Source organism: Pyrgilauda ruficollis, unplaced genomic scaffold (genome assembly GCF_017590135.1).
Source record: "Pyrgilauda ruficollis isolate IOZ18807 unplaced genomic scaffold, ASM1759013v1 scaffold1, whole genome shotgun sequence".
Classification (NCBI taxonomy): Eukaryota; Metazoa; Chordata; class Aves; order Passeriformes; family Passeridae; genus Pyrgilauda; species Pyrgilauda ruficollis.
Window position 1 is genome coordinate 20,629,679 of NW_024508100.1, and position 21,236 is coordinate 20,650,914.

A 21,236-nucleotide genomic window follows, 5' to 3' on the forward strand; every position below is an offset into this window, starting at 1 on the left:
GTTAACTGTTTTGTGAACAAACTGACATTACTCTGCTGCTTTCAAGATACTAAAATGTTGCTTCCTCTTAGGAAGGGTTTAATCTCCTTTTCCTTCTACCCCTCATGTGGTTAGCTGAACCACGTACAGGTTCATGAGGGTGGAAAAGCTGATATGCCATTAGCACTAAAACACTGTGAATAGTGAATATTTCCTATTCAATTATGAGAGATAGCAAAGAACTGCAGTAGTTGGTTCCCTCTCAGCCTGTGTGGTCAATGACTGAATCCAGTCCTGGCTGCAGCATCCTCAAAGCTAGTGGCAAGTGCTGTTCTTCTGGGAAGCCTAAGCCAAGCTGATCAAAGGCATTCCTAGGTCTTCTCTTCCACCTTAGCCATACACCCACTCCATTCCCATGCTATATTATCAAATGGTGTATATGTCAGGAACACAGCACAGCCAAGGCAAGTGGGCTTAGCCCTGGGAATCTGCATCTCCCCATTTCAGTGAGTGTCTGATGCCTGTCATTCCCAGCTCCCTTAGTCAGTTTCTTTGGGGACCTTTACACAAAATCCAAGTAATTCTGCCAAAATGTAAGTCTTCTCTTTTGTGCCAGGAAACATAGGAAAACTTCTCAAGAAATAATGTACAGAGACTTCTACTCTCAGTATTTGCTTTGCCAAAATTATGATTATAATGAAAAAATACAGAAAATAAACTTATAATCCAGGAAGATCTGTTTGTCCATATCAAGACACCTGCTTTTTGATATAGTTTTTGTAACTTCTGTTTTATGCTGGCATAGTGTAGATAGCTGTGTCCACTATAGATTACACCCAGAGTTTCAGTGCTTGCTGCTTCAAGGTATATTACAAGAAGCTCCACCAGCAATATATATTTAGATGTTTCCAGACAGTAGAAGAAAAGAATTGACTGCTTTGGCTATTTCACCTTGAGATTAGTTCTTATTTGGGTAATCAGTGTACAGTTTAAAATTCTTGCAAAGCATCAGTCGAGTATTTCTCTACAACATCTTACAGAAATGTTGTACCTCTGATGCAAATCAACATGAGAAGCGTCAGTGGAGAGACAGGTCTTTCACAGTTAAGTAAGTTTGCAAGAGACTGAATGTATCTGTGTCAAAGGCTGTGTTCATATTGACTTCAGGTTGATACAGTGCAACAAATCAATATAGCAAAACATAGCAAAAAAAGAATTTTAGTCAAGCTAACAAAGTACTTGTAATGACAATATGATGTCGTCTGAGTTTCAAATTCTAGTTACAGGGTTGTGTTTTAAGCTCAGAGTTACTATTTTGCCAGTGTGAGGTCATCCAGTTGATGGAGTACAGCCTTCTCAGAAACTTGTAATTATGTCGAAGATGTATTCAGTAACACCTGTGAATTAAAGAATTATGCTTGGGAGTTCAAAACCTTAAATTGGTCATTGGGGTTTTTTTAAAGAGTAGAACAAATGACTTTCCAAAGAGTTAGTGGCAGGTACTCAGCTTGGAAATGACTCAATTATACCAGAGGCAAGCCTGTGTTATACTAGAGACCGGAATCCTATTTATATGCCATTAATGGAAATTAAATCACAATAGGAGGTAATTCCAAGATAAGGCCTTTTGGTTTTTCTCTTACTTCTGGTAATGTTTCATTCGTATTAATACAGGAGATTTGTTTCACTTGACTTTTCACTGAAGAGCTCACCTGCTTTTCATTTGCATGATGTAGTTCTGGTCTTTCATAACAGCCCTTTTTTCAGTACTTGCAAGTCTCAAACATCATTGCAAAGTTCCACCTGGTTTCTTTATGTTAGCGCAGAAATCATCCTGGTATTGGGAAAAAAAAAGTCTGTTTGAAAGAAATTCTGCTTGCAGAGAAGACAGTATCTCTTCTTTCTGTTTTTTTCATTATCAGACAATGAGAAAAATCTATGGGAAATCTCTGCCTTTCAGATGTTCTTACTGCTTTTGCATTTCTTTCTTCCTCCTCATCCTTCCACCCATTTTTTTTCCTCTTCAGTGTTCTCAAAATATCAGCAATTCAAGTGATACTTGACAGTGTTTAATATTTACTAGGAAGTCCTATGGTGTGTAAATCTGATTTATACTGGGTAGGAGACCATCAACACCACCAGCAACCTACAGTTTAGAGGCTAAATTGTTAGATAGTAGTATCTGAACCTCTAAATTTACAATGTTTTTAGGTTCTACACATTTCGTCTGAGTTCTCTGTTTTTTTCCCATCCCATGGCTTTAGGTCTCTGAAATTGATCCAGAAGAATTTTCCAGTAGAATAGAGTGTGAAAGTCCTAACAATGACCTCGGTCGTTTCCGAGGCTTTGTGTAAGTAGGCTTGCTGGCTCTTTAAACTATTGTCATTTGCTTTGGCATTCTTACTGATTTTCGGAGATCTTGTAATGTTTGCTTTAAGAAATAGTGATATGGGTAGAGGTCATTTTGCACCACTGCGTTTCTGAGTGCAGTGCGACAGACAGAGCTCCAGAAGGGTTTTCTGAGCAGCAGAGGGGGCACTGGTGCTTTTTATTTTGTATGAAATATTTTCAACATCTTAGTTCAGGTTGTTTTGCAAACTTCATACTTGAAATAGCTGTTTTAAATCTGCTCTTCATAACACATGGTATCTATAGTATTTGGTCTGGACCACAACCTGACTGGGCAAGCTGCATTGCTTAGAATTGGAAATCAGAAGGACTGACTTCCTTTCCTACTCTGATTTGTTTTGTGTAACCTTCAATCAATTGATCAGACTCCTTTCGATCAGTGTGCCTGTCTGTGTCTTTTCTTCAGGCTGGGTTTATGTTATGGGTTTCCTTTATGGCCAGGGTTGGAAGGGACCTTAAGGGACTAGATTATTTTTAAGGTCCCTTCTACCCCCAGCCATTCTATGATTCTGTAATACTTGCAGGTTTATGACTTTCTAGAGATAATAGGAAAACAAACTACTTTTTTTAATGGGGTGACCTGTTTTCAGGGTTTGAGAGTTAGAATGTCTATATTCTTCCCTTTGGACACTGACACATGAGATATTTGAGAATAAAAATAAATACATATAAATCTTAGTCTCTGAGGAAGCACCTTGACCAAGAGTGGGCCTAGTTGCTCTGGAAGTATACCACAGGAGTGACAGTGCTCACAGTAAATTTATTATGAGATTTAATTTTTTTTTCAAATATTTTCTGATGCTGATAATCCAAATAGGATAGGGTTTCAGATTTCCAGTATTTGTCTTGGATCTCTTTTCAGTAGTGTTGCCTGCTTCTCCTATACCAGATGGCAAATGCTCAGATTTTCAAGGGTGATCTGCTTTCCTGTTACTCCATTCATTTGAAAAGTCCAATCAGATGTGTCAGAATGGCATTCAGTGACTTGCAGCTTCTTTGGGAAATCTGTTCCTAATGGTTTTGAAAAGCCTGGTTGGTAATTGCTGGATTCCTACAGCTGACATGAGATGCTTTTTTTTTGTAGCGAGCATTCGAACATGGATCGAGTGGGTCTCAGTAAGGAAAACTTACTGCTCCGAGGATGCACAGTAAGAAACACAGAAGCTGTGGTAGGCATAGTGGTATATGCAGGTTAGTGAACTGCCCTGGCTTTCACAGACTGCCTTCCAAACAAGTTAGTTGTGTGCCCTAAGAAACAGTATTGTACAAAGGGGAATTGGGAGAGTAAAAGATTGAATCCAGCAGAAAGCAGCCATAGCTAGAAATATTAAGAATGCATATCTGGGTTAAGTTTGTTTCTGTTTTCACAGTAAAAAATCGATATCCCTGATTATTCCTGGAAGGGCAGATCTGTTGGGTGTGAACAGGTCCTTATCCTCAACTTGTTAGTTGCTGTGGTAAACTGAGATTTTGAAATGGATATGGAAATGTGTGACTTGCTTAGGACTTTTTTCTTAATCAAAACTGAAGCTAGTACTGTTCTGGTTCTGTTCTACAATTTGTAGAGAGGACAAAGGTTTTTACACTAATCAATATGATGCATCCAGCCAGATACTTGTAACACAGGGGTAGGATTTTGTAGAAAGTGCTAAAATTATGTGGAAGGGTCAAGAATTATGTTTCTAAAGGAAAGAATATTAGTGACAGTTAATGTAAGCTAATAAAAGTTAACATATGCATGACAGATTTTGATTTAACTTGTTCAGTTTTCTTTAGCACAGAATTCATGTATTGTAGGAGAATCTAATTTAGTCGTATTTATAATGGCTGTTCAAATATTATTTAATAGAAATATTTGGTTTCCCAAAGCTTTAGAAATATAAAGCACTTGCAGTTGTGATACCTGTTACTAAGAGAATTTCAGCCTCCTTTTTGGTTGCAGGTCATGAAACCAAAGCTATGCTGAATAACAGTGGCCCTCATTACAAGCGCAGTAAATTGGAAAGAAAAGTGAACACTGATATTCTTTGGTGTGTTCTGCTTCTACTTTTGATGTGTTTAACTGGTGCAGTAGGTAAGTGATAATCACTCAGATTTCTGCTATTTTCCTCTCTCAGCCTACACTAGTTAGTGTTTTATTTTGGGGCTGATTGATTTTGTCAGTCTTCATCCTTATGTAATTTCCTGAAAGTTGGGAATTCTGTGAGTTCATGTCACCGTGTTTGATCTGGAGTGTTAAAAATTGTGTTCCTGATGTGAGTTTTTGGGTCTGGATCCTCTTTCTCCTTTCCATTTATCTTTTTTCTAACTAACTGTTTTGCAAAACTCCTATTTTCCCTTAGGATTTGTCAGGTGACATGAGATACATGTACACATTGAGGTGAGAGACCTAGTGTAACTAGAGTTGCACTGACTTGATATTTTAGGGGTTGATTAAATGATTAGCTTGAGTACATCTAAACGGACTAACTTTTCTGACAGATCATAAAGTGTTTAAAATATGTTAAAAATATGTTTAATAAAACTTCTTCAGATTACACTTAAAAATTATGACATTATGATGTGTTCACTAGTAGACTAAAACCTGGACAAGCAAGGATAACAAAATTAACTGCCAGCGGGTTTTTTTTGAGGGAAAAAAACCTGTTTGTGAAGTGTAGTTAGTATTTCTTTATTTCTGAGATATGCCATATAGATGCTGTTGATAGAAAGCGTGTAAAGTGTTTCTTCATGTACATATTGATACTTGGGACTCCTTTTGGGAAAAAAACCAAAAAAACCAAGACATAAAATTGTGGTTTAAAAGCTTAGAAAGAACTGCAGAGTGTAACGGCTAACATAATAATCCTGAGCTGTGAAACACTTTACATAAAACTGATTGACTTTATCTTGTTCTTGTTTTCAAGGTCATGGAATTTGGTTAAGTAGGTATTCGGAAATACCTTTTTTTAACATCCCCAGGCCAGATGGGAAATCGAGTCCTCCAGCATTAGCAGGCTTCTATATGTTCTGGACAATGATAATTTTATTACAGGTAACTGGTCTGCTTTGAACATGGGTTATATTCTGACCTCATTTGTACCCTTGAAGTAACTCTTCAGTAGAGCTACTTCATGCTTGTAACTGGCCAAATACTTTGGTTTTATTTAATCCTTATGTTTTATTTTCGTAGGTCTTGATCCCTGTTTCTCTCTATGTTTCAATTGAAATTGTCAAATTGGGACAAATTTATTTAATACAGAATGACATTGATTTTTACCATGAGAAAACAGACTCAACTATTCAGTGTCGAGCACTAAATATTGCTGAAGACCTTGGCCAGATTCAGTATATTTTCTCTGACAAGACTGGAACCCTCACTGAAAATAAGATGGTCTTTCGGAGATGCAGCATTGCAGGACAGGAGTATAGCCATGAGGAAAATGGTAAGACACTAAACCTTTGTTCACCTGGATCATTTTTCCAACATATTTGGTACCATGAACTATAAATATTCTTTACTTGTTATGGAAGAAGTTGTGCCTTCTCCATGAAATATTCATTCGTTTTGTTTCTCTCCATGAAATATTCAGAACCCAGAACATTGGAAAATTGCCCATGTACTCTTTCCTCTTTTTTTCCTCCAACTAGAGTGCCAATGCTTACCTAGCATGTTAAGGTTTAAACTTCCTGTTGACCATCCTAGCAGTGTACCACCTTTATGTAGTATATGTTAAGACTGCACTTTGACATAGTTCTGCTCTTGAGGACATAGGAACCCAAATTAAATACATGCTTAACAGTATTAATATATTATTTAACAGTAGTTTTAAGGTACAAGTCAATCAGATGTGTGTCCATGTGTGTGTTAATGCTGCAAAGGTAAGTACCTTTATTGAAAATGACTGTTGTATTCTTACTTAGATCTTACACAGCTGCTTATTATTAGGCAAAACATCAAGAAGCAGTGTTAATGAAAAGTTGCTGTCTTATTGTCTAAAAGTGTAGGATCTTTCAATGTGTATTTCATAAGAGCCAACTTGAAGTCTTCTGCGAATTGGGAGAAGATACTGCTCCAGACACAAGAGAAAGTTGGGCAGAGTGACATGAATGATTTAATTAGCCATTTTATTAATTATGTAAAACCACAAAGTATTTATTACGGTTACCATTGTATGTATTAGTGCCTGCAGAAATTTCTGCAGCTCTTTTGCTGGTGGACACTGCAAATATTCCATATGAGATCAAAGGTGAAGTGCTGATGATGGGTGGACATGTGAGGCACAGCTGTGTAGTAAAACCTCTTTGTGGTTTTGATGGGTTTGCTGCTAGATAGAACTGCTCACAACCACAAGCAAAAGGCACACTCTGCTGGCCACAGCAATGAATCAGTTCAGCTCTTCCTTTGTTGTGTCACAGTACCAGATATTACAGACAAATTTTACAGCAATTTCTGCACATGTTTTTTTGGAAGTCTTATGATGAGGGTTCCCAGATGCTTCTTTGGCTTTGCATAATTGTCCTGGGAAGGATGACAACAGCAAAGTGAGAAAAAATGTTTTAAGTTTTGAACTTAACAAATGAACAAGTTAAATAAAAAGCGCATTATATTTTCAGAGTATTTCCTAAATCAAGGAAAACTTTCAGAAAAGAAACCAAAGAGTGGTGTGAGTGATGCAGCTGTGGCTGATTCAGGTCTCAGTGTGCCAGGGAAAGTATGCCTCCACATGCTTCTGCTAGCAGTTCATATAAAGTTATCTTCCAAAATTGTTAGTGTGTTGATTATGTACACAATTACTTCCTCCTGTGCCCTGTCTTTTCCCTGGAGAGTAAACATGCATTTCTTCCTAACAAATTAGAAATTATATGAGCCCTGAAAATCAATTTGAAGAATGGAGGTCCTGTTTTTTAGCCCTGGTTTATATGTGTTTAGATGCATAGAGCTGCTGTTTGCAAGGCTCTTGCTACATATGGTAAGAGTTGCAGTGCAACACAATACAGTATTTTGCATAGAAGCTGCCTAATCTGAATATGTATTTGTGTTTGTATTTCCCAGGTTAAAGGGATGCTTGTGATTCAGAATAATCCTCAATAGAGATGCCCCCAGGTGGTGTTCTGTCTAAAGTGACATGTGCTTCTTGGACCATGGCAGTAGAGCAGTGTGGTGTTGTAAGAGATTGCCACATGTTACTTTAGACAGACTAAGCAGTTTCTCCACAGCCTGGAAGCAGAGCAGAATGGGCATGTGTTGTCCAAGCCTGCCTCTACAAACACACATATTAATTCTTTGGTGCTGCTTTCCAGTAAAAGGTATCAGTGCCTTATGTGGGATTTTGTATTTGGTGGTTGTGGAGAGCCACAGTCTGTTATGTTCCCACTTACCTGTTTTTTAAAAGAGCTATGTTACTGGTTTCATACTGATATCAGGAAGATGGCCTGCCAAAGAAGGTGTAAGCTCTGGTCTCCGTTTCCTTGGACTCATCAGAATAGCAGGATGGAGGACAGCATTCTTTCATTTGTGTTGCAGAAAGAGAAGACAGTAGAAAATACAAGACTCACAAATTACATAATAAACCTAGTCCCATCTCATTTAGAGCAAACAGACCTGGGGACTGACCTGTGGAAAGGTTTTCTGTTTGCATAAAACAGAATGATATACTGCTTTTCACTTCTTTCTACTACATTTAGTACCACTTGAAATAAAGAAATAGGGAATTAATGGTGTTGCTGGACATGTCTGCAATGTATGCTAATGTTGGTTTTTTGCTAGGATGCCATTGTTTGTATTCAGACTTCAATGGAACAAATAGGCAACACAGAGCTCTCATAACAGTTTTTCCATGCTGTCTGTGGATTTTAGGCACTGAAGTGCTGGTGTATGCTCATGGAATGCTGTTTTCACAGTGAGAGGTAAAACTTGAAAGCTGAATAGTGTACATAGTTCCAGTGCTTTCCAGAGATTTCAATTTTGGCATGTGGTCAAACACTCTCAGAACTCCAGAGCAAACACTTGGATATGTTCTTAATCAAGCACATGATAGCATAGGAGTGTTTCCATTTGCTGCAGAGGTTCTTTACACCATTGATTTGTGGAGAGGAACAGAACTGCTTTTACATCTCTGGCACAAAGGTGTTACACATGTCCAGACAAAGTTTGATTATTGAAACTTGCTTTTCAATTAAAACCTCAGAAAATGTGTATCTTTTTGTGAGGGGATGTCCAATACTGAAACAATAAACACAGTTCAAATGAGTTCCTGCTAGCAGCTGTATTTATCAAACCCCTGACATACCTGATCCATCATAACATGATGGCTAGAAAACGCATCAGAAGTCTGGTCCCATTTTTCTGGCTTAAAGCAGAATTGTTGCTATTATTCTCTATGAAATTCTTTATTTCTTCAGAACCTTCAGTAAAGACTTATTCAGTGCTTTCTCAGGCTTTCCATTCTAATATCATCTCTGACATCATCTCTGACAAGGTTTTGTTGATACCTAGCCTGAGTCCATCTTGCCACAATGTGGAGCCATTGTGTCTTCTGATAGCCACAGTGTGCACAGAAAACAAGCTATTTCCTATCTCTGTGCAATCTCCCTTCACTTGAACACACATTTGACTCCCATCAATGTGCCCTTTGAAGGTTGTGTAACTCCAGCTTATTTTAGTGTATCTTTGGGACTCATGTTATGTAGAACTCTGATCATTCTTGTTCCCTCTTCTGCATTCAGTCCAGTAGAATGCTGCTCAAACAGGAAGACAGTGTGGTGGCTTGTTACAGGTTTAATTTTTCATAAATGGTGGATTATTATTAACTGTATAACTAATTCCTATTAACTATATAACTTATTCCTTATTTCAGGTGGTATTTTGGACATGTTTCTTTTTGCTCATGGAACAATAATTTTGTTTCCCTTTCTTTAGCAAAGAGGTTGGAATCCTATCAAGAGATGGATTCAGAGGATGAGGATTCAGCTGATTGCCAGTGTGGCTCTTCAACCCCTACATCAGAATGTCAGGGGCACAACTGCAGAGCTGTGTGTGAACCTTTGAACGGAAAGTCTTTGAACCAGTTGTCTGGTAGTTACTCTGCATTCAAAAGACAAGATGAAGCAGGTGGTATTCCCAACTCAGGACACATGGCTTTCAGCAGTCCCATTGTAAGTAGAAGCAGTTTGGTTCAATGCTAAATTTCTGAATTAACTCATGAGGGTATCTCTTTTTACTCCCATTTGATCAGACTGGTTGTCATTTAAAAAATCCTTTCTCCCACCAAAATCAGAGATCTCATGATGGTGTATAGTTTGACTCTCGCTGTTCTGCATCCATGATCAGTTCCAATGAAATTACCAACTTAATAAGAGTTTGTTCTTTTATTTTAAGAGGTTTCTAGCATTTTCTTTTGTTTTTAATAGGAAATACTCATATGGTCAATACTTATTTAAGGTGATGAGAGGAGAAAACTTTGCTTCTGTACCTGAAGGTGTCTAAATTCATCATACTTAATCTCTGTTGGAGTGTCTAAGGCTATGAACTAAGCCTTTAGTGTTTACCTCTTTGGGCAGGAAGTTTGTCATTTTCAATGGACTAGCACAAGGCAGTGAAGATGCCAGTGCTCCTCTGTTTCCTGGTATTACAACTCAGCACAGGAGGGAAGTTGTATGAGCTTCTACTCTTTGATCATCTGTAACTTTTTTAATCTCCAGAAGCTAAGTTTATAACCTGATGGAAACTTTTGTTCATTTCATAATAGGAAACAGATGTTGTACCAGACACACAGCTGCTGGAGAAGTTCAGTCAAATTTCTTTTCATTCCTATCAACAATCAGAAGAAGCTAGCAGCAAGTTCTCTTTGGAGACAATGTATATCATTGATTTTTTTCTTGCTCTGGCAATCTGTAATACTGTTGTAGTCTCAGGCCCCAGTCAGACACGTCAGAAGGTAAGAAGGCCTTGCTTTTGGTTATTTGGCTATATTTGCAAGTAGCTGATCTCCTTTTGCTTCAATTACAAAAAGAAAAATTCAATTAACTGACATTTTAAAAATTATCCTTTTCACCTCTGCATTTTTGTCCTGTTAGAAAGAAGGGAATTACTGTAAAACCATGGAGTGCAATGAGTTAATGACTAAAATAATACTGGTAAATTGGCTTCAATATTTTTGTTTCTGTGACCATTTGTAACTTTTACAAGACAAATTTGGATATTAAATTGCAGTTGTAATTTTTTCCATATTCTAGTTATGGGGTTTTTTAGATATGGGTATAACTTCCTGTAATAATAGATTAACAGTCAGGTTACCTTCACAAATAGGTTATTGTTGGCTGAAAAATAAGAATAATTGCTGAAGCTTCACAGAATATTGAAACTGAGAATGCTCTTACCTCATGGAATGCTGATCCCTGACTGTTCAAATAGACATTCAGCAAACTATGGAAGATGAAGTTGTATATATGTATATTTATATATGTATATATATATATTTTAATATGTATATATGTATATTTATATGTATATTAGTCTGAAGAAAAATTAGTTGCAGTATGGCATAAAGTTGTCTCACCATGAATTAACAGTGCATTTTCTAGTCTGCCCTGGTTTAGTAGTTTGGAGTGACCACTTGTTTTTTCCAGTGCACACAACCTAACTTTTTTTTTTTTTTAATAGTACTTTTTTTCAAATCTTTTGGGTTTTTTCAATGTGGGATTTTCATAACTCCATTTTTTGCCAGTTTTGACTGCACTGCAGGATAATTCCCAAGTTCAGCTTTGATTTCTTTCCCTCATTACCTGGTGATTTACATTTGTTGACTTTGTTTGTGGAAGAAAAATTTAGTGACATGTGCAGAAGTAGATTTTTGTGTCCATCTAGGTAGTAAACCTACAACCATAGCTGGAGACATTCACAAAACATATCCTGTGGGATATGAAGTACTCCTGTTTATAAATAAACCTGGTATTTTAGTGTGCTTCCAAGCATTCCCAGAAAGTGCGTAGTAGGCAGCCTAGAGATCTGTGTGGGGAAGATTAGTTACCTATTCCTTAAATGGGATGGAGAATAATACACAGGTAAGAGTCTTGTTTTTTTGATAGGTCTGAATAACTTGCCAGAAGGGTAGAAGATCTCCAGGTCACTAATAGGTAGATTGGGAGGAGCAATGTGGAAGGAGGTTTCTGAGTTCATGATTAGGGAATGACAGGAAAGAACTTAAGGCAGCAGGAAATTTCAGTGCTGCCATAGGAAGAGGCAATGAAAGGACATTCCTAGTCTCTATTTCCATGATGTTGAATGGAGACACACTGCAGCTTGCTGGCACTGTGGAGGACTGAGCCATAGTTTGTCCCTACCTTTTGCTTTTCAGTGACAAAAGAGAACATGCTTCCTGGTAACTCATTCTTATATTCTCACAAGCAGTGAGAAAGGAATGTCAGCCTTGTATGCCTTGTTTTTGTAAGCTGTTATCTCCCTACACTGATCACAGGGGAACTGTCTTTTAATTTAAAACACTAAAAACTGTTGATAAGTTATCAACAGTTAACTGTGGATAACCATAAACTGTATGTTTAGCAGTTCTTGTAGCTACTTAGTGTGAGAAGGTTGGTTTATTCTTCACGAGTACTTTTCTAATTCAGAACAAGGATTAAAGTGTTTAGTTCAATTTGCCACAACTTCAAAAAGTTACAATATCATATTTACTCTGTTCATTACTGAAAGTTCTGAGAGAAGTATTACATGGAGTCATGAATTAAACTTGAAACACATCCAATTTTCAGATCTGAAGTACTTTCACAGCTTATAGAGGCTGTTTACTGTACTCATATGGTTTACTTGAGCTGGCCATTCAAGCAGTCAAAGCCATACAAGCTGGCCATACAAGCCATGGTAAATTTTAAAATACTACTTTCATTATGAAACATACCTACTTGGTAAGGTGTCCTTCCTTAATATAATAAAAAGGGAAGGATTTAACATAAATACTTTCTCTAACTATTCTGTTCCAGATGAGACTCTCTTCGCTGAGTAGGATGCCTATTAAATCTCTTGAGGAAATCAGGCAAATGTTCCAGAGGTTTTCAGTCTGGAGACTAAGTTCTTCCCCACTTCCGAGTGTAAAGGAGTCATCATCTGAAAGCCCCAACAGTTTTGTGAGAAAACTGTCTATTTTTAGACAGAAACTGGCTTCACCTGCTTTGGATGGAGATGCTCAGAGGATTTCTGAACCTCACAATACTGACAGCCCAGAAAATTCTCAAGTGCCTGGAGAACTACATCTAGTGAAAGTAGCTGCTGGTGGTGAACCCAACTGTGCTGTGCCATCTATCGAATTATCTCCCATACCAAAACTATGTTATGAAGCTGAGAGTCCAGACGAAGCTGCCTTGGTTCATGCTGCTAGGGCTTATAAATGTGTTTTACAGTCTAGGACTCCAGATCAAGTAACTGTGGACTTTGCAGGTCTGGGCTCTTTAACATTTCAGCTTTTGCATATCCTGCCTTTTGATTCACTGCGGAAAAGGATGTCAGTGGTGGTTCGGCATCCAGTCTCCAACAAAGTGGTGGTGTACACAAAAGGTGCAGACTCAGTCATGATGGATTTGTTGAGAACTGCATCTGAAGGTATCTATAGAACTTGTAATTCATTCCTTAATGATAAGTTTTAACATTTTGCTACTTCAAGAATGTATTTGGACCTTTAAAATTTTCTGCTAAATTGAGCCTAAACAGGCATGTTTAATTTGCTTTTTCTTCTTTTTGTGTAATAGTACATACTAATAATTCTGAAATTGAAGAGAAGATCAAAGAGAGAACTCAGCAGCATTTGGATGATTATGCCAGAAGAGGACTGCGCACTCTGTGTATTGCTAAGAAGGTATTTCTTTTAATATATATTTTGAAGAATGTTTGCAGTCTGTGACCAGCCTCAGTGGTACCACCAATGGAGCAAACATCATGTCTTCTAAACAGATTCTTCTATTGCCACATTTTGTTTATCCTGTTGTTCTTTTAGAAGGAATTTGTAAGAAAACCCAGATCAATTCCTGACATCTGTTAGATTGCCACTGTTGTCAATTTAGGGTGCCAAGCATCCTAATTTTAAAATAGGGATTGTCAAATAGTCAGATTTTTTTTAGGAGTCATAAGCAGGTCTCCTTGCATGAATCTTACCCTGGGTGGAATTCCAGACACAAAAAAGAGATTAAGTTATACCTGTTTTATTAGGTTTCACAAACAGTTTGCAGAGTTACAAGCTGTGGATGCACAACTGAATTGATGTTTTGAGATTCTCTTTTAATTCAAAGCTGCTCGGAAGTAAAATTCCATAGGGATTGAAAGAGGCTAGAAGCCTCTTGACAAAGCTTTATGCAAAGTGAAAGCACAGGCTGTGTGGCTGTGCAGCCATCAAGCTGTACCCAGCTGTGCAGTGGTTCTGTGGCAGCATCAGCGCTGCAGGTGAGCAGCAGTAGGGACAGTGCACTGGCCCATTGCCCTGCCTGCCTTCCATCTAAAAGGAAATCTGTCAGGCAGCCCCAGGAACCTGCAGGGTGCCAATGAGTAAGTACCCTGGAAAAGTAATCTAACACTTTGAACATTGTACTAAATCCATGGACATCCTGGAGCATGTAAGCAATGTGCTGTCAGGAGCTGCACTTGTAGATTTGGGATGTGGACAGCAGAAGAACCATAAGAACACTTTTGATGCTCTGTTGAAAACCCAGTATAGATACATGCCTATGTTTTCCCTCCCTGTGTAGGTGATGAGTGATGCAGAATATGCAGAGTGGTTAAATCATCGTTTTTTAGCAGAAACCAGCATTGACAATAGGGAGGACCTGCTGCTTGAATCTGCCATGAGACTTGAGACCAAACTGACTTTGTTGGGTAGGTAGAGAATACTGTAACTCCCAGGAAAATGCCTGTGATGTTCATAATTGGATTTTGCTTGCAGAGAGTTGTGCTAATCTCCATCTGTGTAACACATAGTTTTCTACAGACTTAGAATTTATCATCACTCCTGAATTTTCATAAATCCCCCTAGTAAGTTTGTACTAGTTGTAAAGCACACTGAAGACAGATGGTGCTCTCCTGTTGTTTATGAAAATCTACAGTTGTGGGGTTTTTGTTTCTTTTATTGTTAATATTGTGTATTTTTCTATCTTCATTAGAGTTTTTAAATGTAATTATAGCAAACATATGAAATTATAGTAACAAGTCACAGGCCTGCCTGTGCAAATACTCAGGAATACACCACTTCTAGGCATATTTTCTATCAGTGTTGCATTTGTGGCACAGCAGGTGTGCTTGTGCTGTGTTCTCCTGTGATAACATGGAGAGAAGAAGTCAGGCATGCTTCTGCCAGAACCATTCCTCTGAATGGTCATTCAGCTGTGCAGAAATGAAACAAAAATGTTTGCTGTAAGTGTGTGAAAGGTAAACTGCAGGCAGTCTGGGATAATAATTTTTGAGAACTGTCCAGCAAATAAGATTTGGAAAACAAAGTGCAAAGATCTGACTATGGTGGTAAAGGCAGCTGTGGTAGAAGCTGAAGAGAGACAGATCCTGTTGTGTAAAGGGTGCTCCTTCCCTCATTTTGTGTCATATCTGCTTAGTGTAAATGCCATAAACCTTAATAATAAAGGAATTATGGGATTACTGGCTTCAGTTTCTGGAGAGAAGCCAGAGCAGTGCTGCAAACTGTTTTTTTTTTTGTAAGGATATACAGGTACACTTGGCCACTAAAACCAACAGACAGAAGTCAAGCTGCTTTGGAGACCTGCTGTCTTGCAGGTTCGTGTCTCTGGTGTGACAATAAGCAATACGGGTTGGCCCTAACATTAAATGGAAGTGAAAATAAAGAGGTTAAACAATTCATACTGTCAAGGTGCTTGCTTTCAGGAAATTCCAAGCACATCATGGTAGCATGGCTGTTTTGGGATGTGGGTACAAAGAGAGAACCAGCTCGTCCTGTCACTCTTGAAGCATTTTGGTTTTGGAAATACAGCAGCACTAATCTTTCTGCTTGTCTAATTTAAGGTGCCACTGGCATTGAAGATCGCCTGCAGGAGGGTGTTCCAGACACAATACAGGCATTACGGAAAGCTGGAATAAAAATATGGATGTTGACAGGTGACAAGAGAGAGACAGCTGTCAACATTGCCTATGCTTGTAAACTGCTGGAACCAGAGGACAGAATCTTCACTCTTAAATCACAGACTAGGGTGAGTAGAAAAGTAGATTTTCTTCTCTGCTGAAAAATTCAATAAAGCTAGTCCACAGGACAATACAGAAAAGCAAATGTTATTTGCTTGGGAAATCAGAGAACATTTGCATTTCTGTATTGTTTTTCCTTGTGGGTAAAATATGAAATATCTTCTATGTCTGTTTCTTTATATGCAGTCCCTACATTATGATTAATTATTTTAATTGAATAAATGTCTTAATTTCTCTGTGGGGTAAGATAAGGAGTTGATGTTGCCTCAAGTTTAGAGGACTGTTCTAAGACCTTTAATTTTTCTTTTTTTCTCTGCTTGTATGTATCTTAAGAAATACAGTTTGTATATGCCATAAAAGACAGTGTGGCAACAATTTTGTGGGGAAAATAAAGTGAAAAAAGAAAGGATTTTTAGTCCAGTTGTGTTTGAGAAAAGCTTGGAGTTTGATTTGTGCCATCATTTTCCTTTTACTCTGCTGTCTTAGTGTCTTACTTGACAGAGAGAACTAAGCCTCTTTTGCAGAAATGCTCTTCCTCTCTCTAACTAGGCTTAGAAATAAAAACTAGGATTTGATACTGTTGCATTTCAAAGTAAAATGATGAGAAGATTTAAGAAGATGTATTTTCCTCTATGTTGCATGTGCTTTACCTATATTGATACCACAAATTTTTTGAGCATCTTATATTGATTCTGATAAGGTAAAACATCCCACAAGGCCAGTTCTTCAGTAATTCATGGTAGCTCACCTGTAATGTGATATGAAGTGCACTTTTGGATCTGCATGCCAGACGGAAGAAACACAGAGAGCAAAAGTTTTATCAAAGCTGTATTTTTATTACAGAATCCTTAATGGTTGCTTTCCCTGCTAATCTGTGAAGGTTTTCTGGCTTGCATAGGTTTTTCTCTCTTCTCTTAATGCAATACCCAAGCAACTCTGCTAAAGCAAAGTTTATCACGGACACTTTCATTAACAACAGTCTACATCCTTTGTGATTTTAAAGGGGTATTCAGCCTCATGTCTGAGCCTTTCAAGATAAATACTATACAAGGACAGCATTTGATGTTTTCCTCATATGTATTTTATGAATTTAAAAGGGAGGCAGAGTACAAATAGTATTTCATAAGATGCCGTTCTCTTGTCTTTTATTAGGATGCCTGTGCCTTGGTAATGAGTAAAATTTTAAAAGACCTCCAGAAGAATGCTTCTGTCAAAAAAAACTACAGTGAGAAACTTGGAAACGTCTCTGCAAGTCCCTCCACCCAGCCTCAAGGGTTCAATTCAGGCCTGGTTATTGATGGAAGGACTTTAGAACATGTCCTTCATGACAGCCTACAGAATATTTTCTTGGAACTCACAGAAAAATGTCGGGCTGTAGTCTGTTGCCAAGCCACACCACTGCAGAAGAGTGTCCTGGTCAAACTGGTGCGAAGTAAGCTAAAGGCAATGACATTAGCTGTAGGTGAGTCTTGTGGTTAACCTCCTTTCTCTGAAAAGAAGTAGAAGCCAGTTTCTTCTCTCATATATTTTGTTAATGTCTATCACAAAATTTATTTTATGACCAAGATAATCCTTTGAATTGTAGTTGTCTCTAACACGAGATGATGTTTGTCTTCTGAAGTAGCAAATTTAGTCCATAAATTTAGGTCAGTATAAAGCAGTAAGAACAGTGTTGGTCATATCATTGTTATGTAACATGCAAAGCAGCATCATAATCCCCGACAATTAGGAGGCAGAGAGGAGATGACTGGCTGTGATTTAAAGCACCTATAGTTTGTGGTAGAGCATGACAAAAGGAACATCTATTATCTATTTGGAGAACATAGTTCATGCAGGTGCTTTACTTACTAATCCTGTTTTCCTTAGTGTTTTTCAGTGTTAGCCATAAAAATGTATTTCTCTGAACTCTCTGGTGTTTGGTATTTGTCTTTTCCTGCCACCTCCACAGCAATGTGATAGCCAGTAAAGCTAGTTTTGATATTTTCTCTTTTCTCTGTAGGTGATGGTGCCAATGATGTCAGTATGATCCAGGCGGCTGACACTGGTGTGGGAATATCTGGCCAGGAAGGCATGCAGGTAGTGTATCCAAAGACAGCTGCAAATGATGTCAGGTTCCATTCTAAATCAGTTCAGAGTGTCCTCTGGAGACCCAATAGCTCCACAGTCTGTTCCCTTACATGGGCAAAACTTTGCAACCTGAGCCTCACACCCAGGCCTCAGCATTCCACCAGGAGCAATCAGAAGCTGAATGCTGCAAGTCAAGCTTCAAACAATAGTTTGCTGCCTGTCAGTGAGCTCCGTATTACTCATGTCGTGCAGGGAAATGAGCAGCCTAAGTGTCAGTGTCAGTGATTTCTGTGCAGTGACTTATTGTGTGGTATTAATGATGACAGCCATATTCCTGCCTGGGCTGTGTTGGACTGAGCCCTGTGTGTTAGTTGTAAAGTCTTGTATGGAAGGGGATATCTGAGAGAGGATAACTTGGCACTATGTATAAAAAAAAAATCATAAAATAAGAATTTCCAACAGTGGGTAAGTTGCTTGGTTTGCAGTATCTGAAGCTTATTTTTAACAGTTTGATTATAGCATATCCTTTTCTTCATGTGTGTTGCAGGCTGTGATGGCAAGTGACTTTGCAATCTCTCAGTTTAGACACCTCAGGAAGCTGCTGCTTGTCCATGGTCACTGGTGTTATACCAGACTTACCAATATGGTGCTTTACTTCTTCTACAAGAATGTGGTATGTAGCTGTCCCATTCTAGGAGAATCAGAGTTTACGTATTTTTGAGCACTGAAAGGTTTAGTGAGGCTTTATTTTATTTTTTCTCTTCCTATTGTGAATGGTTTCAAAAAGCATGCGTGAAACAATTCAGTTTCCCATTTGTCTGCAGAGGCCAGAGGCTCTTATTTCTTGGACTAAGTTTCCCACTCAAAGCCATTGTTTGATTTCATTAAACATTGGGTGAGGGGCACTGCTAATACGGTGGAAGCATGACTATTTCAGCAAGTCATGTCTGATTTTGAAATGTTTCCACAGATTACTTTAACCAGACCTAAGACCTACTGGTTTTTCTCTTGTTTTTAAAGCATTTGTCAATGTCATCTTTGGCTTTTCAGACCTACGTGAATCTCCTGTTTTGGTACCAGTTTTTCTGCGGGTTTTCAGGCACATCAATGACTGACTACTGGATCTTGATTCTTTTCAATCTCCTTTTTACATCGGTGCCACCCATCATTTATGGTGTCTTGGACAAAGATGTATCTGCAGAGATACTCATGGAACTCCCACAGCTTTACACAATGAGCCAGAAATCTGTGGTAGGTTACAGAGTGCTTGGCCTGAAGCAAATTGAAATGGTCATCCTTTGAGCCATTTCTGTCTTTTTTTTTTTATGTTTCATCTCAGACAAACTTTGTTTTAAATTACTTTCTCTATTAGGAAATGTCTAGGCCTGTGCAATATGTGCACAAATAAAAACCTGTTTTTCAAAAGATTTTTTAGGCTTTTTTCAGTAATAGACCAAATCTTATCAGACATTTGGATGATAAAAGAAATTAAGAACTTCAGGTAAAGCAATGTACTAGACCAACTTTGTTATCAGCATTTAGCACAGAAAACCAAAGGGAGTGGGGGAGTAGGTTCTAAATCAAAATTATATAACTCAATGGGGTTTTTCCTGGTTTCTGCTTTGCTTAGCATGAAATCTAGTATAATTTTAAATTTATATTTCTAAAAATTTAATAATTAAAATAATGTCTTTAATATAAGGCAGTGATATACTGAGCCTGAGACAAAATAGGTGCTAATAGTCCAGAAAAAAAAAGGAAACATTGACTACATGAGTCACCTAAAACTCAACATTTTCTTTATGATCAGATCCTACAATACCATTAGAAGGTATTTCTTTACCAAGAGGATGGTCATACACTGGAGGAGACTCTTAGAGGTGTGGTCAATGCCCCAAGTCTGTCAGTGTTAAGGAGGCATTTAGACAATGCCCTTAATAACATGCTTGAACTTTTGGTCAGCCCTGAAGTGCTCAGGCAGTTGGACTAGATAATCCCTTTCAGCTGAGATATTTTTTTTTATTCGGTTCTATTCTACTCAATTCTGCAAATACTACTAAAAAAAAAAATAAGAGCTACAACGTGTTTTGTACTGGTGTTGTCTCATTTATTATAACCTAGCAGAAGTTTAGGTCCAGTCTAGAAGGTTATAAAGTGAATGGACAAATTGTTTTGCTTGTTTGTGGACTTCCACATTTCTTTTTATATACACTTAAATATTTTATGTTGCTTGGTTTACAGTATTTTTGAAAAGCAAAGTATTCTTTGGATACCAATCCAAACCTGAGTAGATTGGCTTGAGAAGGTCTGTGCTTTGTCAAAGAATTTTGATTAAGTAAATGTTGCAAGGCCTCAATATTTGTTTTGATCAGGATATGTACAATGCAGTGATCTGAGCTGAGATGAAGGTTTTGAAGCAACATAATCACAATTACTGCATTACGTAATATATTTTCTTCTTTCCTTCTTTATTCCCTTATCTTCTGTTAGTTCTTTTGTCTTTTGTCCATCCCATCATTCCTTGCTCTGTGATTGGAGCTATTATCACTTCCTTTCATGCATGGAAGCACATGGAAATAATTGCTTGGACTTAAATACAGTACAGAAAAAAGAGAAATGCTTTAAAAGATGCAATAAGATGCAATATCACAATATTGCACCATGACATCACGAGTGTACAGCTTTGTATAAACCATAAAAATAATGGAACAGTAAATGGGATTCATCTTCAGTAGTTTAAAGCACTTTCCTGAAAGGCAAATAAGTTTTCCACATCATCTTCAGACAGTGGTTCAGTTCTTAAAAGGGCTGAATGGCTCTTTGGAAAAACCCATCTCTCCTCTAATCATAGAGGACATCCTGGATGATTGCACTTCTCACCTATGTGTCTCACTTCAGTGTCTGAAGGAATGGGATATAGCTGAGGCAGAGCATAGGCAGCTATGGTTTCCTAGGTGGTTGATCTGTCATAGCAGTCTGCTGCTACTGAGGGAGGAAGTCTTATTCCCTTCTCCCTTTCTTTTTCTTCCTGTTCCCTCTTCATCCATATAGTTAAACTGTTTTCCTAGTGCCAGCTCAGTTATCCCATCAGGTCCTCCCAGGAGCTAATTTAACTCACTAAAAGAGTAATGTGTTATTCCAGCAGAAAAATTAGTTGGTTTCTCACATCTGATGAGTTAAATTAGCTCACAGAGGAGTCAAACAGCAAAAATAACAAAAAGGGATGGGGATAGAAGAAGGTGGGACTTGGTATTCAGTGATGGTAAGCTGCAGGGTACTTCCCTGTCCATCAAAAAACTAACTGGAATTACTTCTGAAGATAATCTTTCCCCAGATCCAAATTAATGCTAGTTAAAGATGCAGCAATTTGTTAAATTTCTTACAATGTCATTGTTTTTCTCTTACAGGCTTACTTGCCTTCAGCTTTCTGGATAACCTTGCTGGATGCTTTTTACCAAAGTCTCATTTGCTTTTTTGTGCCTTACTTTGTAAGTGCTGGCTACAAATATATTTATACATTTTGACTTACTTAAAACCTAAGCAAATTAGAGAATAAAATGAAGTATTTCATTTTTACTTCCTTGTATATGAATGT

The 21,236-nt window shown here is 37.9% G+C and overlaps 1 protein-coding gene across 1 annotated transcript in view; it reads left to right on the forward strand.

The window, feature by feature from the left end:
- ATP10D (ATPase phospholipid transporting 10D (putative)) overlaps window positions 1-21,236 on the forward strand; it is a 29,252-nt gene that overhangs the window by 3,679 nt on the left and 4,337 nt on the right. Inside the window, exons 4-19 of the mRNA XM_041459372.1 lie at window positions 2,244-2,329; window positions 3,473-3,579; window positions 4,331-4,462; window positions 5,295-5,422; window positions 5,561-5,813; window positions 9,290-9,525; window positions 10,119-10,327; window positions 12,387-12,982; window positions 13,129-13,235; window positions 14,119-14,245; window positions 15,398-15,582; window positions 16,727-17,036; window positions 17,574-17,650; window positions 18,189-18,314; window positions 18,692-18,892; window positions 21,049-21,129. Of these exons, the coding sequence (XP_041315306.1) occupies window positions 2,244-2,329; window positions 3,473-3,579; window positions 4,331-4,462; window positions 5,295-5,422; window positions 5,561-5,813; window positions 9,290-9,525; window positions 10,119-10,327; window positions 12,387-12,982; window positions 13,129-13,235; window positions 14,119-14,245; window positions 15,398-15,582; window positions 16,727-17,036; window positions 17,574-17,650; window positions 18,189-18,314; window positions 18,692-18,892; window positions 21,049-21,129 (2,961 nt within the window). The remainder of the gene's footprint in view (window positions 1-2,243; window positions 2,330-3,472; window positions 3,580-4,330; window positions 4,463-5,294; window positions 5,423-5,560; window positions 5,814-9,289; window positions 9,526-10,118; window positions 10,328-12,386; window positions 12,983-13,128; window positions 13,236-14,118; window positions 14,246-15,397; window positions 15,583-16,726; window positions 17,037-17,573; window positions 17,651-18,188; window positions 18,315-18,691; window positions 18,893-21,048; window positions 21,130-21,236) is intronic.